This window comes from Ovis canadensis, chromosome 23, assembly GCF_042477335.2.
Source record: "Ovis canadensis isolate MfBH-ARS-UI-01 breed Bighorn chromosome 23, ARS-UI_OviCan_v2, whole genome shotgun sequence".
Classification (NCBI taxonomy): Eukaryota; Metazoa; Chordata; class Mammalia; order Artiodactyla; family Bovidae; genus Ovis; species Ovis canadensis.
In genome coordinates, this window is record NC_091267.1 from 52795350 (window position 1) to 52818749 (window position 23400).

The window sequence follows — 23400 nt, forward strand, 5'->3', positions numbered from 1 at the left end:
GTGCTCAGCCTCTTCAGCTAGAATGAAAGTTTCTCGAGGACACAATCGTATCAACTCCCTTGGAACCCCCTCGCACATATTCAGTCTTGAATAAAAATAGCGATTAATTGGAATCTTAAAAAAGAGTTGTTGTCATGAAAGATTTCAGAAATTTTACGTAGTTTAGTAATACGATGCAGAGGAAAAAACAGTATGAGGAGACACAGACTTGAGTTCAAACCCAGAATACGTTATTTGACTGCTCTGAGCTTGTTTCCTTCTCTGTAAAATAGCTCTGTGTTCCTAATTCACAGGGTGCTACGAAAAGTAGATACATCTTATAAATACAACAACTGTCATGCAGGGGGCACATGGGAAATATTCCCCTGGAAACCACCATGGGTCAGTTCTAGGGCAAATGCTGCCTATCTGAAAATCCAAACACCCGAGGGGACATACTTCTCAAGTGCATTTCTCCACTCTCTGCATCTCTTGGCTGTTGATATAGTGAAGCTAGGTCAGTTTCCTGTATGCGTCACTTCAGTCTGGTACTGGGTGCTTTCGAGACGTATATACAGTCTGCTGTTGGAACTCACGGACAATAGACATAAGCACTGCAAACTCCCCTCTATGAGAACAAAGTATAAAGATACTGAACACTATACTATAGTGATCATTTCAAAGTTGTAAAAAAATTATGTTAGTGACAGTAGTACAACTCCACTTAGTGGCTACTAAGTTAAAAAACCAAACTCAATCTTTAAGCTGGATGCAATATAAATATTTTCAAAATATAATCAGATCATATTATGGAAAGTATTAAATTAAAATGTTAGCCTAAAATTTAAGTCCTTGTTTATTAAAAGAAAAAAAAAAAAGCAATTTCAGGTAGCAACTCTAACTTTACTAACTGTGAAGACATCCCGAACTGTTTTATTTAAGATTCTTGTCTTGTTACACCACTGGAAAATTGAATCTAAATCGATTTACCATAGGCAAAAAAAACGTTTACAACCTAAAACTGTATTTACACGCATCTATAATGTATTTTTGCTTTTAAAAAAAGGTATAAAAGTAAGAATTTGTGGAAAACTATGGAACAAAAAAGAATGCTTCTGCATTCCTAAATTCCGTGAAGCATCTGGAACCACAAAAGCATTTTATGAAATATCACTGTCTTTTGTTTTGCATTTTTATCCTAAAAATGTCCATTCTGGTTATTTTGGCCCTTTCCTTATATTCATACTATTTTTTTTTAACCTAAAACTTACACTAGGTGGAGCCCCACGTTCAAGATTTGGAATGATTTTAAAAAGGGAAAGAAAAAAACAATTGAAAGCAAACCCCAAAAGGCACTTTTACTTTCTCACTTTTAAAGAACGTATCCTTAAAATCTATAGTATCATCAGAAGAGAGTTTTTCTTTCTAACAATAAAAACCATGACTATGAATACGATCATTAGTGTTTATTATGGAGAAGCACCACGTACAAAGCTACAGAGTCAAGAGCTGTAAGGATGTGAATTCAATGCAAATATTATATTTCCTTTGCTGCTGCTGCTAAGTGACTTCAGTCGTGTCTGACTCTGTGCGACCCCATAGGCAGCAGCCCTTTGAGGAAGAGGCAAATGGGGATTGGGGAATAAATCCTTTCTGGACACTTGTAAAAATATTTTGACAATGTTAATGTTCTCCTGTGTCTAAAGTGGGCACAGTCCTCAGATACACCATGACATTCCAATTAGAGACACACTGTTGTGAAAAACAAGACTCAAAAAGATCAAAGTAAAAGACAAACCTCAAAACATCATCAGGCTTCCCTGGTGGCTCAGACAGTGAAGAATCTGCCTGCACTGCAGGAGACCTGGGTTTGATCCCTGGGTTGGGAAGATCCCCTGAAGAAGAGAATGGCAACCCACTCCAGCATTCTTGCCTGGAGAATTCCATGGACAGAGGGGCCTGGTGGGCTATAGTCCATGGGGTCGCAGACACGACTGAGTGACTAACAAGGAGGAGGATGGAAAACATCATCATGAGTAAAAGACAAAATATCCAAATTAATAGTACAGTGAACTACATTCAGTATCCCGGGATAAATTATCATGGAAAAGAATGTTTGTATAACTAAATCAGTATTCTGTGCAGCAGAAATGAACACAGCCTCGTAAATCAACTAGACTGCAGTAAAACAAAACCAAAGCCAAATACATTCAAATCTCTATGTTGTCCATGGTTAAGAAATATAGGAAGCCCTAATCAGACATTTAGGAATATCTGAACTTCGGTTTAGGAATGACTTGTGAACCGAAACACACACACACATACACATACACATACACTTGTTCAATTATGGGTCTGTAGGACTTGCTGTTAAAAATAGGCTCTGTCTAGTCTTGAGCCTATCAGTGGACTCAAGCTGGAGGAGATAAGACTTCAGAGATAACCGGCCAAACTTAGTCATCACTCACAGCTGCTGGATGAAAACACCATGATAGCCCCACAAATATCTCCTGGGCATCATTGCTGGTTCAGCTCCCCCTGCGCTATCTCAGGGCTGTCTTTCCAACGCCACGTGCTTGAACTGCAAAGTTCAGACGAGCAGCAGGAACCCTTGCCCAACCGCCCAGAGCCTGTGCTGACATAGCCTATGTGATTCTGTCAGTTTACTGGGCAGCAAAATGTTGTGTAGTCTGTTTTTATTTTATTTTATTTTCCAGATCTATACACAGTCCTGGGCCAGGACAGACCTGCTCTGCTGACAGCTGAATTATGTAGTACGGTAACCTTTGAACAAGTACAAATCATTGACCTCACATAAATTCTTCCCCAGAAAATCCAAGAGTTAGGTTCAGGCTAGGTCAGGTAGGCATGGAGGCAGTTAGCACTACCCGAAGAATCCAGCATCAACAGAACTGGGAATTTATACCCGTTAAAGAGAACAGTTATAAAAAACAGATATCAAATATCATGTTTTTTGACGTTTGCTTCATATTGTCCATAAGCAAGCCGCTCCTTTCCTTTTCAAATTATTTACTAAATTCAAATTGTTCTGCTACCATAAATGGTTTACAGAAGCCAAATCAATAGGATAAAGAAGAACAGCACTGAGGAGTGGGTAATCTTCTCTGATGGGTACGTGCCCTCAGTCTCTAGTCACGTCCGACTCTTGCGACCCCATGAACTGTAGCTCTGTCCATGGAATTTTCCAGGCAGGAATACTGGACCGAGTTGCCATTTCCTACTTCAGGGGATCTTCCTGGCACAGGGACCAAACCGGCATTTTACGCACCTCCTGCATTGGCGGCGGATTCTTTACCACTGGGCCACCTGGGAAGCCCAGGTGATTTTTTTTTTTTTTAAAGAAGAGAAATGATGTGAGCTTTGGGTTCTCAAGCTGTTTGTTGGCTAAAACAAAGACTAGATGAACTGGACAGACTATAAGAGCCTTTTTCGATACCTTTAAAAGTGACAACTTTCATGTAAGATTGCTCATTAAGCTTTTATTTTCATACCAAGTTTCCACGTTGATGCTGTTATTCCTTCTGCTACAATGTACTGGAGTTTTCCAGGTAGCTTTTCAGATGGCAGTGGGGTGAAATCCACCCCGTAGCACAGAAAATACACACTCACACACTTCCCCCAAACACTGTGCTTTCCCCGTTTCTCTCGCTGCCCTCTAGCCAGTACTGATACTATGATGATAGAGTCTCATGGACTAAAACTTATATTCAAATTATTCCCTAAAAGATAGGTGACCTGGGCATCTCGTATCTACTTCCTGCATGATGGATACCAGGCAAGTGATGCTAAATTCAACAGGAAGGATCAATACAGACTTGACAGGTTTACAGCCCTTCAGCTCTCCTCTCTTTATCTCAAGGGTAACATCTTTAGAAGAGTCAGCAGAGGAGACTGGGTAACTGACGTTTTAAAATTTTTAAAATATGGGACTTCAGGACCATCAGGGAAAAAAATGGTGGGCAGAGAAAGCTACACACTAAAATAGACTGTAGAATAACTTTGCCAAGCTAATAATCTCATTCTCTATATGCCAAGGAGGAAAGAATTTGATAGATCAATTGTTTTTTGTTTTGCTGACACTTGGTATTGGTCCCGAGAAGAATTCCTAAGCAAAGTAATGTTTAACTACTTCCTTATCAGCAACACTGCCTCATAAGCGTAATTGAGAACTCTGCCATTGTAATTCAGTTTGCTTCATTTTTTTTCCTTTTTACTAAACCTTTGAGAGAGAATCATGCCTTCTTCGTCAGCACTATCACCATCTTAGCAATTAAAGATAAGGTAGGGAAAGAAAGGAAATATAATATACAGAGAAGTCATTAAAAGGAAGTCCTCTATAAAAGCAAGGTGAAAAGGCACTTTCTTTTATTTTTTATTATTATTATTTTTTGGTAATATTTAACACTATTCGTTTTTGATTCATATAGCATGTGGAATCTTAAGTTTCCCAACCAGGGGTCAAACTCACGCTCCCTGCAGTGCACGCACTAGTCCTAACCACTGGTCCACCAGGAAAGTCCCCAAAGACATTTTCTTTTAAACACAGTGGAAATGAGCTGAGGCACACCTCCATCCTGCAAGTGACTCAGGGTTGCCAGTTGGGACAACAGCCCACAGCGAACCTCAGAGGTGATTAGAAGCGAATGTCACCAAGCAAGACCCATAAGCCTCTGTAGGCCCAGCCCTGGAACTGATACATAGCTCCACGTGTGGGGACTTTTTTTCCCAACAGAAACCACAGCTACAAGGCACAAGCATCATTTCATTTTTAGAATCTGGGAATGGAACAGAGAAGAAAGAGTTATGATTCAGTTTTCATTGGCTGCTGTAGGTTGTGATAAGAGTGCCCCTCTTTTCAACAAACGGAGGTCATTGGTTGCAGAGGCTACAAAAGTCAAATGAGATATTTTTTCAGGGAGAAAAGTAAAAGCTACCATTTTCTGGAAGAGTCAGACTCAAGGCTCTGGAGGTTCAAAGCTCAGCTCATGTGACATCTCGCTCCAGAGTTTCATTCTGCTCTGCTTTGTGATCCATTGTCTAGATGACCTTATCTACCAATGGGTTGAAATCTCCTGGATATTTGATTTTTTTTTTTTTAATTTAAACAATTTTTTGGGTCCCTCACCAGCTACTATAGTGCTGTGTATCTTTCAGGGAGTCAATAAATGTCTGTGGAATGAGCAGCAGAAGTTTCAATATTTGGAACAGTCACAAACAATGCATTTGCTGCTTTCAGGGCTGGAAGGCTTAGAGCTTAAAGGGTCTTTAAAAAATCATATCTCCTTATTCAGAGAAAAATCCATTTTTATTAAAACCATTTCTATTAATAGAGCAGATAGAAATCACCCACGTGTTTCATTTCCTCCTCTCAGCCCCAGTTTCCCAAGTTCACAGGCATTTTGCCCTTCTTCAGTCAATGTCACAAGAGTTCTGTGCTATACAGTGGACACCATGATAACCCTACACTGGGCAGGATGAGGGGTTTCCCAGGTGAGGCTGGCAATAAAGAACCTGCCTGTCAATGAAGGAGATGAAAGAGACCCAGGTTTGATCCCTGGGTCGGGAAGATCCCCTGGAGGAGGGCCTGGCAACCCGCTCCAGTATTCTTGCCTGGAGAATGCCCCGGATAGAGGAACCGGGCGGGTTACAGTCTACAGGTCACAAAGAGTTGGACATGATTGAAGTGATGATGCTAGCTTGCATGCGTGTGGGTACTATGACATTCTTCCAGGAACAAACGATTTAATCCTCCAGCTTCCGAAGTGCTGTCAATAGGAAGCCCTTCGTGGAGTTGCCTCCACTGAAGACAGCTGCCTTGCCTGTGTCATACATCCTTCCAGTGGAGCAGGTTAGGATGCTTGGACCATCTTGCTCTAATTGGAAATAACCTGGAGGTCATCCCAGCTCTAAGGGTCCCCATAGGGTGAGCCGAGACCTTTGTAGCGATCACTACTTCTTCCTCTGTTCTGTCCTGCCTTCCTCCTTGGTGTTGGTTTCAGGGATATCCTACTAATAAGCATCTTGGTTATCCATGTCCATTTCACAATCTATCCTCAAGAAATAACCCATGACATTCTTGTAGATTTTAGGTGTTAGGCATAGGGAATTGTTCAAGGGGAAGTCTCAGTTCTTTATTGGTTTTATAAAACAACAGGGACATATATAGGTAAATCCATCACTCCTTATGACATGCAAAGATACAAGGAAACACACTCAGGTGCTGAAAGAGTCTGATGGATTCTCATACCCAGGAGAATGGGAGAAGAGGATGCTTATTAGGACAGAATTCTTTTGGGAGCTGTGTGTAAAAGACAAGCAGGAATTACTAGATAAGGACAAGGGAAGGAGTTGAAAGCAAGAGAGAGAAAATGAGAAAAATCATGGATACAAGCAAGTCCTTGGGATGCTAAAGGCAGGACACACATGGGGCACAGCAGGAGAAACAAGTGACACAAGCCTGGAGCCAAAAGCCACCTGGCTGATGCATCTGGTAGGTGGTAACAGGATCAGGGAAAACTTGCGGGTGATGGTAAAGAGCTTTGTTCTTGACCTTTTTATAGATGGAGATATAGACAGATGACTTTCATGCAATCTACACTTCCAGATTTTCCCAACTGCTCACCTCCACCAAAATTACTTGGGAATATAAAGCGGCACAGACATTTCAGGAGTATGAGGGTGGTACGGACAACACTTTACATAAACGTGTGACTTCTGACATTATCTACTATGCACAGAATTAGATATTTTATTTAAAAAATAATCAGCCCATAAGATTTTTCAAAACACTGTATTTTGCAAAAAGAACTTTATCTTTTTTTTTTTAAATCTCGATTTCATGGGTAATGTTAGAAAAGTAAATAAACATGGACTCTTGAAGAGCAACTATATTATTTATTGTTACCGAAACAAATGTACAGAGCTTAACTTTTTATTTATATGACTTGTCCTCTTGAAAGTTTCACTTCTTATCATCACTTTGATGTTTATGTGGCCATCAGAAATTATTGTCATTTGGGTCAGAATGTTTATAACATCATTACATACAATACAATGTTGGAGTTCTCCTCAACTATCCTTGCCTTCCTTCTTGTGTGTGTGTGGGTTAGTTGCTCAGTTGTGCCTGACTCTTTGCAACGCCATGGACTGCAGCCCACCAGGTTCCTCCATCCATGGGATTTTCCAGACAAGGATACTGGAATGGGTTGTCATTTCCTTCTCTAGGGGATCTTCCTGACCCAGGGATCGAACCCGGGTCTCCTGCACTGCAGGCAGATTCTTTACCATCTGAGCTACGAGGGATAGTTGCCTTCCTTCTTACCTAGAAATTATCCACCAGTAAAATTACATAGACCCAGTCAACAACTACAAAGTTACAACTCACAAGTGCTACAGAGATTCTTGGTAAACAGAATTATTAGCTACACACCAGTAACCACTAGGTGATGAGACAAATAAGGAGGGCTGATGATTTTATATACAATCCCCAGTACATAGCCAGATATGACATCTGATAGATAGATGGCCCATGCTGGCCCATGATAAAGAATCTGCCTGCCAATGTGGGAGAGGCAGGTTTGATCCCTGGGTTGGGAAGTTCTCCTGAAGGAGGAAAGGGCACCCACTCTAGCACCTTGCCTGGGAAATGCCATGAACAGAGGAGCCTGGTGGGCTACAGTCCTTGGGGGTCACAGAGAGTCAGACACAACTGAGCGACTGAGCACACAGCACAGATGGATATTAACAGATCTTTATTTTACACACAGATGAAACAGTACAGAATAAAAGTGAGTACAGACAATAATGCCATAGAGATAAACTTGAACACTGCCTATTTTACTTTAGAAATAAATGCTTCTTAAGCTCTAATTCTTAGACTTATATTAGCAGCCCCTTACCTGTGACACCCACACAAACGATAATGCTCACCAGGCTGTTGCAAAACTACGGTGGACAAGCAGGACCAGAAGCAAGATGGAACCATTGGAGTGTTTAAAGCAAGAGGGAAGCATGGGCAGATTTATAGCTTGGATGTGTCTCTGGAGCCAGATGAAGGATAGCGTAATGATGAAAAGAAGGATTTGGCAAGCTGTTGCAAAACTCAGGTAAGATGTGAGGAGAATCTGCACACCTCGGGCAACTGGAAATCCCAGCCTTCTGGTCCAAGATGTCTATGGCTTGGCTTCATCAACTCCTATTCTTCTCAATGGAGACCCTTGGGAGTTGACTGCAGGGAGAGCTAGGTGACCAAGATAAGTTTCCGTTTTTCATGTCTCTCTGATTTTGAGAAGGGCCTTATTACCCTGACTAATAAAGCAGAAAATTAGCTATTAGAGAAGTATTCATGATTAGATTTAAAAGCTCAATAACCCTCAAAAGCAAGAGTTGAAAATCTAAATGGAATTTGTAGGTACAAGGCTTTGTATGAATTGGGAAACAAATTTAGTTTCTGTTTGACTTTTTTTCCTGCAAAACCACTATCAGTTCTACCAAAATATTATACTGTTGAGGATAGCAACTTCTCTAGAAACAGAAATCTCTTTCATAGGGCAAATCACCCTACTGATTGACTCATTTTTTTTTTTTTTACTATAACCCTTTCTAATCCCCCTTCCCCCTGCACAAGGAAAGAGCTTTATATAACTACCAGGTGAAATGAAAGACAAATTTAGTTGTATGTGACAAAACACTGTCTGAGATGCACCAAAATTCTGTTTTTGAAGGTACAGGAGAGTCAAAAAGTATATTAAAATGGTTAAAAGGAAATATGTCTAAACAAAACCAGTTGATGACTAGGACCCTGGTGGCTTTTAGCAGGTAAGTTGTACCTCAGTTTACTCATCCATAAAATCAGATGATAGGTAAGTTCCTATCATGTGGTTATGAAGATTAAATGAGACACATGTGCAGTCCATCGCCCAGCACCTGGGAAAGAGGAAGGGATGAAGGTGATGCCAAAAATGAGGCTGCTGATGGTATCTGATCCTGCATATCCCAGAAAAGAAACCATGTCGAGTGACAAGCCCATTAGCTTTTTTTTTTTTAAGAAAGTGATCCCAGATTGACCAAATCTTTAGGCTGCAGACCCAGCCTGTCCCCTCTCTATACATGAAATAAAAACAAATTTAAAAAGCCCAAATGACACACACATCCAGAGATTCCTAAATAGAGTAGAAGGGAACCTTAGAAAGTGAAAGAAAAGGAGAAACTGATAGGATACACATGCTCTGGAATGGAGTCGAGTGTGAAAAAACAGGCAGACACTCTGGCTTGTACTTTGCTGTTTCTAGGAGCAGAGATTTCAGAAGATTCCCTGAACATCTCACAAACAGTGCTATCTTCCAAACTTCCTGAGTCCTAGGAGAAAGAAGAATTCACAGTATTTGGCACATGATTAACTTAAAAGAAGTAGGTTCTAGTTACTTATTATTACTGGATGAGAAAGTGAGATTTTAAGGATGGTTGTCCAGCAGGTTATCATTTACAACAGGGGTCCCCAACCTTTGGGATCTGATGCCTGATGATCTGAGGTGGAAGTGATGTAATAATAATAGAACTAAAGTACACAATAAATGCAATTCACTTGAATCATCCCAAAACCATCCCCCACTCCTGGTCTGTGGGAAAATTGTCTTCCCCATAAAACCGATCCCTGGGTGCCAGGTTGAGGACTGCTCGTTAACGAGGATAATGGAAAGACCTACAGACATACACAGAAGAAAACACACAGTGGGAATCCCAAAAGGGGACTTGAGATGTGGAACTGAAAAATCATAGCATAACCCAAAAGGCAAAACTGCTGATTAGGTGGTAATTGCATCAAATCAACAACTCATAGCTCAACAGAGTAAACTCGAATGATACGTAGTCCTAAGGATATTTACGGGCAACCAAATCATCTAAGATTAAAATTCCCAAATTACTTACACCAGAATAGAAAATCTTACAAACATCCATGCCAGATTTCATGTTAACATTCAATATAGTTTTAGAGATTCCAGAAATAACAGATGGTATTATGTATTTGTAACAGTAACATGCATTTGCTCCCAGCAAGTGAAATCCTGGCATCTCAACTGGCTAAGACGACAGTTTGAAATTTATTTGGAATTTATGTAGAGGGAGACCCAGGATGAAAGTGGAATGGATAATCAAGACAATGATTTTCCTACAGAAGAATACCCCAAAGGATTTCTTTTTTTTTCCAGGAACTAGCCATGCTAAGGCATTTTTTTTTTAAAAAAGGATAGAAGTTCTAATGAGGTGAATGATCCTAGAGCCTATTATATAGAGTGAAGTAAGTCAGGACGAGAAAGACAAATGTTGTATATTTATGCATATATATGGGATCTACAAAGATGGTACTGATAAACCTATTTGCAGGGCAGCTATGGAGATACAGACATAGAGAACAGATTGTGGACACAGTGAGGGAAGGAGAGCGTGGGATGAAGTGAGAGAGTGGCACTGAAACGTATACAGAACAATATGTACAATAGATAGCCAGGGGGAATTAGCTATATGACATAAGGAGCTCAAATCCAGTGCTCTGTGACAAGCTAGCAGGGTAGGATGGGGTGGGAGGTGGCAGGGAGGTTCAGGAGGGAGGAGACATATATATCTATGGCTGGATTCATGTTAATGTATGGCAGAAACCAACATAATATTATAATGCAATTATCCTCCAATTAAAAATAAAGAAATTAAAAATGGATAGACACTATTGAACCAGCCACTCCTACAGTATCATGCTAATCAATGCCTCCTTTTTTTGGGGGGGGGGCGGGGGGAGGAATCTTATTTCCCACATGCTTGATAACTAGAAAGAAATGTAACTAAAACTCTACTTTTTGTATTCAAAACCTGCTTGTCATCTGGTCTCCATTCTACAGCAAGAAATCCGCCAAGAGACATCAACCCTTTCTCCCCTCCCTGGTCCCACAGGTGGAATAGCTGGGTGCCCAGTACATCCTTACTGCCCAGCTCTGGAAGAACAAAGTTTGATATTTTGAATCTTGCTACCTTGAGGACCAATTAAAGTGGGACTAATTAAAGTGAGAAGATTTCATGTCAAATTCACGACTCATTGAATATAAATACATCCACAGTGTACCATTTCCAATGCCTTTATATTAGAAACAATGCCAGCATCACAAAAACCAACACACATATCTGCCACAAATGGTAATTGTGAATATCCGTGGTGTATAACTTATAGGAACAACCAAACAGGAGCCTTAGAAAATTCCATTTCAAACTGTTTGGGATATTTTCAAACTACCTTGTTATAAAGAACTATTCTTCAAAATCGTACAAACCCCCTCCTTCCAGAAATAAAGAAAACCAAGAGCAAAGCATGAAGGTGCAAAGGGTGCACGCATGTGGGCACCAGGATGCTGAAGATATTTTCCCAACAAGCAGTTTCATCTGGCGATTTTCTTCTTCTCCAAACACAGAGAGAAATCAACAGCTTAAACATTAATTTCATGACTCACCCACATCGTCCGTGTCGCACGCCCAGAGATAACACGTTTCCAGACGATGGGCAGGTCCCGTGCCATGTTCCGAGGGGCAGCAAGACAGGGAGCAAAAAGGAGGAGAAAACATAGATTAGAAGCAATTCAACACCCAGTGGTAATGCATCCCCATTCTGAGCGTGATAGTAAGAGTTCTCTCCTTTCTAGAAACCGCCCCATTGCCAAGACACAGTGGGTTAAGGTGAAAGTTGCTATAGGAAAACAAGGTCAAGAACTTTGGATAGCAAGGGGGAAAGAAGGGGATGGGATGAGCTGGGAGACTGGGATTGACAGATATATACTACTATGTATAAATTGGATGACTAATGGGAACCTACTGTGTAGACAGAGAACTCTACTCCGTGTTCTCTGGTGACCCAAATGGGAAGGAAATCCGAAAAAGAGGGGGTATATGTATTCACAAGTTGTACGGCAGAAACTAATACAACGTTAGAAGGCAACTATTCTCCATTCAAAATTTAAAAAAAGAAAAGGTAGATAATTCATGAGAGACACAAAGAGATCTCTTGTTAACACTTTCAACGAACAGATAAGAGAGCACAAATAAGTTGCAAATAAGAGAAAACACATGCAAGCCACAGTTGAATATATAATAGATGTTTCCAGAAGGAGACTACGGAAGAGTTGTATGAACGCATAGGGACATGAAAATAATGAAAGCAATGTGGCCTAGAATCGGGGAGGAGTTTGAGACTGTGGTCAAGTGTGTTAGTCACTCAGTTGTGTCTGATTCTCTGTGAGCCCATGGACTGTAGCTTGCCAGGCTCCTCTGTCTGTGGGATTTTCCAGGCAAGAATATTGGAGTGGGTTGATGATCCCCTTCTCTGGGGCATCTTCCCAACCCAGGGATTGAACTCAGGTCTCCTGCATTGCAGGCACATTGTGGCCAAGTAAAGACTTAGGCTATTTCAAAATCAAAATCAGAAAACTCAGTAAAATTATTTATATACTCCCACAAGCATTTGACTAATAATTCCAATTATCCCTTTTCTAAGAATATAAATTCTAGCCCATTTTAAAATGTGCTCCTGGACAAGGGAAAGACTACTCACTCCAGTATTCTGGCCTGAAGAATTCCATGGACTGTATAGTCCATGAGATCACAAAGAGTCGGACACGACTGAGGAATTTCACTTTCATTTAGAATGTGCTACAGGTCACAGCCGTAGAACAGAATTTGAATTTGTCAATGAAAAGACCACAGAAATAAGTTTTATTATTATTATCTTTTTATAGGGGCCAGAAAAAAATTTTATGGCTACAAAATTTCTAGGCTATGTTGTTTTTCAATCCTGTCAGCCATAATAGTTGCTCCATTAGGGAAGAAATTTCACAAGGTAAAGCCGCATGAAACATAACGTCCAGCCAATGGAACTCCCCAAACAGGCTTAGTTTAAAACAGAGCATCTGTTACAGGCTTGCCACAGGGAAGTCACCTTGGAAGGCCAGGCCATGCCAAAGTCACGCTGGAGGAAGTCTGTGACCCTTGGGTTGACCAGGGCCTCCTGGGCCTCGGCCTTACAGATGTAACTACCAAGTGTGCTTAGCCGCTCAGTCAGGTTCAACTCCTTGCGACCCCATGGACTGTAGGATTTCCCAGGCAAGAATACTAGAGCAGGTTGTCATTTCCTGTTCCAGGGGATCTTCTGGACTCAGGGATCGAACCCGCTTCTCTTGCGTCTGAATTAGCAAGCAGATTCTTTACCTCACCACCTGGGAAGCCCACGACTTTAAAAGCTATTATCAACTCAGAAGAACTGAAAGCAATGTCTCGAAGAAGTATTTGGACATCCAGGTTCAGAGCAGGCCTGTATACAATAGTCAAAAAGTGGAAGCAACCCAAGTGTCCGTCAATGCATGCATAGATACATGGTCCATACATAGAAGGGAACACTATTCACCTTTAAAAAGGAATGAAATTCTGACACATGAATGAACCTTGAGGACATTACACTAAATGAAACAAGCCAGACATAAAAGGATGGATACTGTGTGATTCCACTTCTGTGAGGTCCTTAGGGTAGTCAGATTCCCAGAGAAGGAAAGTGATAGGATGGTGGTTGGCAGGAATTGCGGGGAGGGAGAAACAGGGAGTTGAGGTTCAATGGGAAGATGAAAAGGGTCCTTAGGGCTGGCTGCACAGCAATGCAAAAGGATGTATCACTCTTGAACTTAAAGATAATTAAGATACTAAATTTTATGTTATGCGCATATCATTGTTCAGTCACCAAGCTATGTCTGACTCTTTGCGAACCCATGAACTGCAGCATGCCAGGCTCCTCTGTCCTTCATTATCTCCCAGAGTTTGCTCAAATTCCTGTCCATTGAGTCCGTGATGCTATCTAACCATCTCATCCTCTGCCGCCCCCTTCTCCTTTTGCCTTCCATCTTTCCCAGCTTCAGGGTCTTTTGCAGTGAGTCAGCACATTACCACACTTAAGAACAAAACACCTATTGCTAGAATGATTACTGGAACTATTTGGTCACCCCTTGTAGACCCAATCTTCAGAAGAAATCATAAGAGTCTAAGTCACGCTCAGCATAAAGCGTTAAAAAATATTGCAGTTTGTGAAACAAAAGCAGCCTTAGCACATACTCAAGAAACCTGGTCTTCCTCTCAGCAGGTCTGGGACAAGAGCAGTTACTTAAAGGGCACTGGATGAAGTGAGACAGACATGCCTGCAAAGACCAGAGAGGAGCCAGCTGTCAGCACTCAGCCCACAGCCCCCTCCTAATCCGTCCAAGTCCACGGAACCTTGCAAAGTGCCCCTGCAAGGTCTTCCTAACGTCCTCTAGATATTTAAAAAGCTTAAGAACTTGACTTGTGGGTAGCATTTGGTTTCATCTACTCTAGTTCTAAAAGTGAATGGTGTTTTCTTTCCAGAGAGAACACACAGATTTCCTTGGTAATAGCCAAAGGACACAGCTGATCCTCTCGGTGGATAAAAATAATATTGACTATTTTTCTTTCCTAGAGACTCAGGAAAAGGAATACGTAGGTGCATATATGAGTCACTGTCACAGAAGTGAGTTTACACATCTGGTTTCAATCACCTTCTGCCCACAGTTTCCATCACCCTGTGAACCTGGCCCCTGAGTGCCTGGGTTGACCTCACAGTGAGGGGAGAGGGTCAGAGCAAGGGGAGGTCTTGGGGAATCTGACGTGTGGGTCCAGGGGTCCTTTAAAGGAACTGGGGTAATCTTGAGCAAGTTGTTAAACATCTCTGTTTCCTTGAGTGGAAAAGCAGAATAAGGTCCTGGTTTTCTCATCAAGTTATGGTGCAGATGAAATGAAATGATGTTTGGAAAAGACCTTTGGGAAATAAGCAGGAAAAATTCAGAGTGGGCTTTGGAATGTGCTTGAGTATTTATTGTCCGCTTCTCAGCAAGGATGCTCAGTCCCTTCCTTGGATCAGAAATGTTGAAATAGGATATGCTGCAGCCTCAACTTCAACTTCCAATCGTATTTCTCATTCTCCATCCCTACAGGCTTATTTCCAACCCCCTGAAGGCCCATGAGTCTATTCCTAAAGTGGGGTCCAGGACTCCGGGAGGTCCCTATGCCTCTTCCAGGAGGCCCATGAGATCAAAACAGTTTTCCCAGTCATGTTGTTGTTGTTAGTTGCTGAGTCATGTCCAACAATTTTGTGACCCCCATGGACTGACTCGCCAAGCTCCCCTGTTTATAGCACTTTCCAGGCAAGAATGCTGGAGTGGGTTGCCATTTCCTTCTCCAGGGGATCTTCCTGACCCAGGGATCGAATCCCCGTCTCCTGCCTGGCAAGTGGATTTTTTTTTTTTTTTTTACCGGAGTCACCATGGAAGCCCTTTCCCTCGTCATACTAAAGAGTCATTTGCCTTTTGCACACAGTGGACGTTTCTGGAAGCTAAATGGTCTATGAGGTCTCACCTTCAGTTTCTAAGTGGGAAGCAGGAACCTACATAAGAATTCACTCTCTTAAGCTGGGCATTAAATAGAATTGCAGTATCATTCTTTACCCTAAATTATTCTTATTTTGGAAATATAGGTAACTTTCGTAAAAATATTCACGTTCATTGACCTCCAGTTAAACATAAATTTAAAAAATGTTTACACTCACATGGTATGGAATTTACTATTTTTAAGTGAATTAAAAACAAATATCTGAAAAACTTCTCAGTTGTAATTTTGAACGTAGTACATATCAATAAGTATGCATGAATAAACAAAGGTTCTTCAATCATTTTTAAGAATGATTGAAGGACAGAGGTCCTTGGGTACTGCAGTGTCTGCAACGGAAATCAGGATAGTGAAGGGTAAATGATGAGGCTGAGAAGGATGCAGGAGAAGCCCCCGGGGGCCATATGTGTGATTCTGGTCTTAACCAAAAAGCAAGATCAGTCTGGTCCACATGTGTTGGAGGCTGCAGTTACAGTGTCTTTCCCTGCCTGTGATGGATGTTAAGAATTACTCACCACTCAACTTACTTTTCTACCTTTTAATGATTCATCATAGAAAGATGAATTCATAAAGTTCCAACATAAAGCTTCATCACCCTACAATGAATCTCAAGGTTGCTTTCAAAAAGAATAACTTCCCCTCTGTGGCTGGTGCAATGTCTGCCTTGTGCTCATTTTTTGAAACCCACTTTATGGTTAATTGGCAAGTGGGAAATGTTTATAGAGGAGCCCGCATTCCAGGGGAGCCAAGATCAGAGTCACTATTCCGAGGATGCTCCGTGGGGTGGGAAGAAATAGAGCTTCCAGGATAGGTGGTCCTTTCTGACTTCAGTGAGGCCTTCTGAGTGAGTGAAAGTTGCTCAGTTGTGTCCGCCTCTTTGTGATCCCATGGACTATACGGTCCATGGAATTCTCTAGGCCAGAATACTGAGTGGGTAGCTTCTTCCTTTTCCAGGGAATCTTCCCAACCCAGGGATAGAACCTAGATCTCCTGCATTGCAAGCACATTCTTTACCAGCTGAGCCATCAGGAAAGCCCAAGAATACTGGAGTGGATAGCCTATCCCTTCTCCAGGGGATCTTCCCGATCCAGGACTCGAACTAGGGTCTCCTGAATTGCATAGCAGATTCTTTATCAACCGAGCTATGAGGAAGTGAGCCCTTCTGTGCTGCCGGCGAACCCCCTCTGCTAGCTCTATTGGCTTTTTGGTACCTGTCACCTCTGAAGCTGCTGCAAGCTTTATCCATCCTCAAGTCCCTTCTGCATTCCCCTAATTCTTAGGGAAAAAAAAAACCTCACTTATCTCTTCACCAAGGAGCTAGAGGCAGGCAGCTAAGGAGTTAATATTTACGACTGTAAAATTTATGAGCTGTTAATGTAGGCAAGATAAAAATAATTACCTTAATATGCAATTTCCAGAAATAAATAGCAACCAAAAGCGTGATTATGATTTTAATAACAAGAAAATAATTGTATGTTAGTAACATCAGTGAGAGAAGACAGATCTAAGGCATATCCAGGTAAGGAAATGGGTGTGAAGGAGATGATGGAATGCAGCCAGGCAACAAGGCCGGTCACATCAAATATTCTTATCAAAGTGCATTCTCCAGGGATGCCTGCTGGAACAGCATCACTGAGGGGCCAGTCTGTACCTTAAAAAACAAAACAAAACTGATAAGGTGCTCCAGCCTTCCAACAAGACTGAGATGGTAGAACGTCAGGAGAGGAGGGCAGACCTATAAAAAATGCTAAAGACATCTGAGCAAAGCACCCAAGGAATTAAACTTCTCAGTGCGTGCGTGTGTGCTCAGCCACTCAGTCGTGTCTGACTCTTTGCGACCCCGTGGACTGTAGCCTGCCAGGCTCCTCTGTCCATGGAATTCTCCAGGCAAGGATACTGGAGTGGGTTGCCATTCCCTTCTTCAGGGCAACTTCCCAACTCAGGGATCAAACCCAGGTCTCTGCATCTCCTGCACTGGCAGGTGGGTTCTTTACCACTGAGTCACTTGGGAAGCTAAACTTCGGAGTGGATCTAACTAAAACTTTCCTTTCAAAATTTATTTATTTTAATTGAAATTTAGTTTTTTCACAACATTGTGCCAATCTCTGCTGTATAGCAAAGTGACTCAGTTATATACCTGTATACATTTTAAAATATTTTTTTTCCATTATGGTTTATCATAGGATATTGAATATAGTTCCCTGTTTCTCCCTCTCTCTCTCTCTCTCTCTCTCTCTCTCTCTCTCTCTCTCTCTCTCTCTCTCTCTCTTTTTTGAGGGGTGTAAAGCAAGGAGGGAACCAGTATGATTTCACAGAGACAGTCTGTCTTTTTGAATCGACTTTGGGTGGGCCATTCACTTGCCCTGGGCAAGCCTTGATTTTGTTGTCTTTGCTCATCACGGTAGAACTGTAAGAAAGGTCAGAAATAAGGGCATTTTCAGCACTTAGGTCAGAATACTTAGAGCACAGCAGGTGCTCAGTAAATGGCAGTTCCTTTCTTGGTTTCCTCCCCTTTTTTTTCTTCATATCACAACCCACCATCCAAGAGCTGCTCAATTCTTAGGTAACCATTACATGTAACAGAGAGACAATTGAAGGAATGTGTATATGGTGAAGACAGATGCCTGTGCTTCGTGAATAGATTAAAAATAGAAATCTCTATCTCATGATGATTCAGTTGAAACTCTCCTCCCTGACACCTGATTTTTGGCAACTTTATTTATTCACTGACTGATTCATTCATTCATTTATTGGCTTCACTGCATGGCAAATGGGATCCTAGTTCTTCAACCAAGGGTCGAACCTGTGCCCTCTCCTGTGGAAGTGCAGGATCTTAACCACTCGACCACCGGGGAAGTCCCCCTGACAGCTTTGCACGTGGTAACTTGATCGACGCAACTTCTAGAAACTTCTTCAATTTTAACGTTTGAACTATTTGGATTGGTGAAATCACTTATAAGAATGCACGTAGGATGTTGTTTTGTTGTTGTTTAGTCGCTAAGTCATGTCCGACTCTTTGCAACCCCAATGGATTGCAAAGTCTGCTAGTCTCCTCCGTCCGTGGGATTTCCCAGGCAAGAATACTGGAGTAGACTGTCATGCTCTCCTCCAGGGGATCTTCCCAACCCAGGGATTGAACCCTCCTCTCCTGTGGCTCCTGCATTGGCAGGTGGAATCTTTTCTGCTGAGCCACTAGGGAAAGTGAAAGTGTTAGCTGCTAACTTGTGCCCAACTCTTTGTGACCCCATGGACTGTAGCCCACCAGGCTCCTCTGTCCATGGAATTCTCCAGGCAAAAACACTGGATAGATAGTTTGCTATTCCCTTCACCAGGGGATCTTTCTGACCCAGGGATCGAACCCAGGTCTCCTGCACTACAGGCAGATTCTTTACTGTTTGAGCCATAAGGGAAGCCCCTCTAGTTCCCTGACCAGGGATCAAACCCCCAGCTCCCTGCATCATGAATGTGGAGTCTTAGCCACTGGACCACCAGGGAAGTCCCTTGTTTTTCAGTGTTATCGTTGTCAGTTTATCTGCGTCACTCCAGTGAGGTATAAGATTTGATATTTTCATAAAATTCTCTTTAAAAATCCATAACATTTTGTATCATGTTTATTGGCATTTATATATTTGTCTCCCAATAAGATGATAAACACCGTTTTTAATTTATACTTTTATTTTCATGGCCTGCATCAGTACCTTGCTTGTAAAAAATAAGTAAAAATCAAATTGAAGTAAATACAACACCTTGTATTTGATTTGAGTTACAAGACCTTCTATTTTTTTTAATCAAAATGTACTTGATTTACAATGTTATGTTAGTTTCAGGGGTACAGCAAAGTGAATCAGTTATACATATATATATATATTTCCATTAAGTTATTACAAGATATTGAATATATTTCTTTGTGCAATATAGGAAATCTTTGTTGTTTATCTATTTTAAATATGGCTGGGTGTATCTGCTAATCACAAACTCTTAGTTTATCCCTCCTCCTCCATTTTCCTCTTTGGTAACCATATTTGTTTGTGTGTCTGTAAGTCTGTTTCTGTTTTGTAAATGAGTTCATTTGTGTTATTTTTTTAGAGTCCACATATAAATGATATCATATAATATTTGTATTTCTCTGACTTAATTCACTCAATACGACAGTCTCTAGGCCTATCTGTATTGCTGCAAATGGCATTGTTTCATTCTTTTTTATGGCCTGGTAATATTCCATCATATATATATTGCCACATCTTTATTCACTCATCTTTCAGTGGACACTTAGGTTACTTCCATGTCTTGGCTATTGTAAACGGTTCTGATATAAACTTTGGGGTTCTTTTTGAATTAGAGTTTTCTTTTCCAGACATATGCCCAGGAGTGGATTGCTAAATCAAATGGTAACTCTACTTTTAGCTTTTTAAGGAACCTCCATACTATTCTACATAGTGGCTGTACCAATTTAATTCCCACCAACAGTGTAAGAGGGTTCCCTTTTCTCCACACTCTGAGCCACCAGGGAAGCCCCTAGTATTTATTATATGCAGACTTTTTGATGATGGCCATTCTGACCAGTGTGAGATGATACCTCATTGCAGTTTTAGTTTGCATTCGTCTGTTGATTAGCAGTGTTGAGCATCTTTTCATGTGACTGTTGGCCATCTGTGAGACATTTTCCTTTTTAATGCAATAGCACGAAAGGGCTATGGGGTTATCAATCCCATACAAACATACAATTACAGTTAATTCAATCAGATGGCTTTCCTACTTGTATCAGGATTGATCAGCAGAACTAAGGAAATGATATCTTTATTTGGGAAATAAAGAAGGTAATACAATTGGAACAAGGAGTGTATTGGGGGAAGAAAGCCTAATGGAAAGCACAGAAGCGAGACTCAAGAAAGTATGTGGACATCAGAGCCCAGAGAAGCGCGCAGGAGAAGATGAATGAGGAATCAGGAAGGGATGCTATATACGAATTCAAAGATTTTCACCTTAGGCTGTCCCCATGATGAGGCACCACTGGCTTCCTGTCTGAGTCCCACCAGTGGTACTAATAATTCCAACATATGCTCATGACACAGACTGAGTATAGTTGTCTGAACTAGCCTAGAAACCTAACCATAATTTTCAACATCTTCTCTCCAGGCAAAGAATTCAAAATTTCAAACAAATACTAACAAATGCACTTTTGGAAAAACAATTCTTCTGTAAAATGGGGAATGACTGCATTCAGAAAGTAGGTGTCTGCCTTTTATCAGCCTAGTCATCTCACCCCTAGGGCTGAAAGGCCAGAGTTTGAAGAAAGTAAGCATTTCCGTGCTGTTACAAACAAAACGCACTACACCCATTAAAGGGCTCTTTGATCATTGCTCGCCTTCCGCTTTGAAAAATAACTCAGAAAAGGAAGTGCTGAAACTTGTCAAAGTATATGATCGCATGCATTCCTTGTGGCATGAGTTTGTGCTCGGTTGCTAAGTCGTGTCTGACTCTTTTCAACCCCACAGACAGTAGCCCACCAGGCTCCTCTGTCCATGGGACTCTCCAGGTGAGAACACTGGGGTGGGCAGCCATTCCCTTCTCCAGGGGATCTTCCCCACCCAGGGAACAAACCTGAGTCTCCTGTGTCTCCTGCATCGGCAGGCGGATTCCTTACTGCTGAGCCACCAGGGAAGTCCAGTTCCTTATGGGGCTGGGTGGGGGTGGGGGGGGTGGAGGTATAAATGTTTCAAAGAAGACCAAGGGCTCAAAAAGAAAAAAGAAGAAGAAGACTCTGTTGGCAACATTGCTCAACCTGTTTCAAAAGGGCACAGGACTTCTGAAGCCAGGCATCTACCCTGTGTGAGCACAGCTGAAAAATAAAAGGCTTCACGATGTTCAAGGTCACTGACCTCATCCTGTTCACACCTCTGATGCTGGCTTTCACATCAGGAACAAACTGATCCTTCGGTAGGTCAATGCCCCCAAACGCCAATTTCTGAATTCAGTGTGTCTCTCCATGAGCAGAGAAGAGTCAACGCAGAGTAGGGGAGAACCATACCATCAATTTCAAGCAAGCAACTTCACAGGGACAAATTCAGCTTGTGGCTACAATCAGGAAACCATTGGACCAACGGATCATTGAGACAAGAAGGCACCTGGAACTGAGCGCAGTGTTTTTAGCCTGGGTGGAACACACGTGCTCACAGCTCTCTGACTGTTGGGTGTAAAGGAAAATGCAACCCCCTCACTGCAGATACAAGCGAGACAAGGATCTTTAAAATATCACTCTGATGAACTCAGCCACTAAAATTTTTTTGAAAACACATGAGCAGGCACGCTGAGTTTGCATCCTGGTTCATGATGCTAAATCAAGTTTTTAGGATTCTTTGCATTTATTGAATGCCTACTATGTGCTCTGCAATGTGGGAGACCCAGGTTTGGTCCCTGGGTTGGGAAGATCCCTTAGAGAAGGTAATGGGAACCCACTTCAGTATTCTTGCCTGGAGAATTCCATGGACAGAGGAGACTAAAGGGCTATGGTTCATGGGGTCACAAAGAGTCCACATGACTGACTGACTAACACTTTCACTCTCATGTGCTCTATATAAAAGGACAGCCTCACAAAAATCTGGCTCTCGGCTATTCAGAAAATTTGGGGATTAAGAGGTAGGAACTTTCAGTTGTGAAATGAACCAGTCACAGGGGTAAAATCTACACCATGGGAAATATAACAAATCACGATGTAATTAATCTTTGTATAATATGTTGGGGCTTCCCTGGTGGCTCAGACAGTAAAGAATCTGCCTGCAGTGTAGAAGGGTAACTAGACTTATTATTAGTTCAGTTCAGTCGCTCAGTTGTGCCCGACTTTTTGTGACCCCATGAATCGCAGCACGCCAGGCTTCCCTGTCCATCACCAACTCCCGGAGCCTACTCAAACTCATGTCCATCGAGTCGGTGATGCCATCAAATATCAAATCACAACGCTGTGCACCAAGAGCAGACACAATTATGCTTCAAAAACACTCTCAGAAAAAGAGATCAGATGTATGGTTTCCTGAGCTGGTGTGGGGGGAGAAAGAGGAAGTGGATGAAAGTGGTCAAAATGTACAAAGTTATGAAATAAGGAAACACTAGGATATAATGTACAATAAGATACATATAATGAAAACCTGAATGTTGCTGTATAGTTTATATGAAAATTGAGAATAAATCTTAAGACTGCTCATTACAAGGAAGACAAGTTTTTTCTTTTTCTTTTATTTTGTATCTGTATGAGATAATGGATGGTCACTAGTTACTGGGGTCATCATTTCATGTTGTATGTAAGTCAAATCATTATGCTGTCCACCTTAAATTTACACAGTGTGGTAGGTTAATTGTTGATGTTGGTTAGTCACTAAGACACCTCTGACACTTTTGTGGTCCCATGCATTGTAGCCCGCCAGGCTCCTCTGTCCACAGCGTTCTCCAGGCGAGAACACTGAAGTGGGCTGCCAGTTCCTTCTGCAAGGGAATCTTCCTGACCCAGGGATCAAACCTGTATCCCCTGCAGTGGCTCTACCACTGAGCCACCAGGGAAGCCCTGTAGACCAATTATATTTCAATAAAACTATCAGAAAAAGAAAAGAGTTTTGGTTGGGTTTGTTGTTGTTTTAATATTTATTTTTATTTATTTGACTGTTCCGGGTCTTAGTTCGGAGAAGGCAATGGTACCCCACTCCAGTACTCTTGACTGGAAAATCCCAAGGATGGAGGAGCCTGGTGGGCTGCAGTCCATGGGGTCGCTAAGAGTTGGACTCGACTGAGCAACTTCACTTTCACTTTTCACTTTCCTGCATTGGAGAAGGAAGTGGCAATCCACTCCAGTGTTCTTGCCTGGAGAATACTAGGGATGGGGGAGCCTGGTGGGCTGCCGTCTATGGGGTCGCACAGTGTCAGACACGACTGAAG

General features: G+C 41.8%; 1 protein-coding gene across 8 annotated transcripts in view; it reads right to left on the reverse strand.

Moving 5' to 3' along the window:
• EPB41L3 (erythrocyte membrane protein band 4.1 like 3) overlaps window positions 1-23400 on the reverse strand; it is a 227614-nt gene that overhangs the window by 192702 nt on the left and 11512 nt on the right. For 2 of the 8 annotated variants that reach the window (XM_069568367.1, XM_069568368.1), the window contains exon 1: window positions 11496-14002. The exons of the other annotated variants lie outside the window; for them this stretch is intronic. In XM_069568367.1, the coding sequence (XP_069424468.1) occupies window positions 11496-11607 (112 nt within the window). In that variant the 5' untranslated portion in view covers window positions 11608-14002. Of the gene's footprint in view, window positions 1-11495; window positions 14003-23400 lie in introns of those variants that run through there. 8 annotated transcript variants of the gene reach the window in all.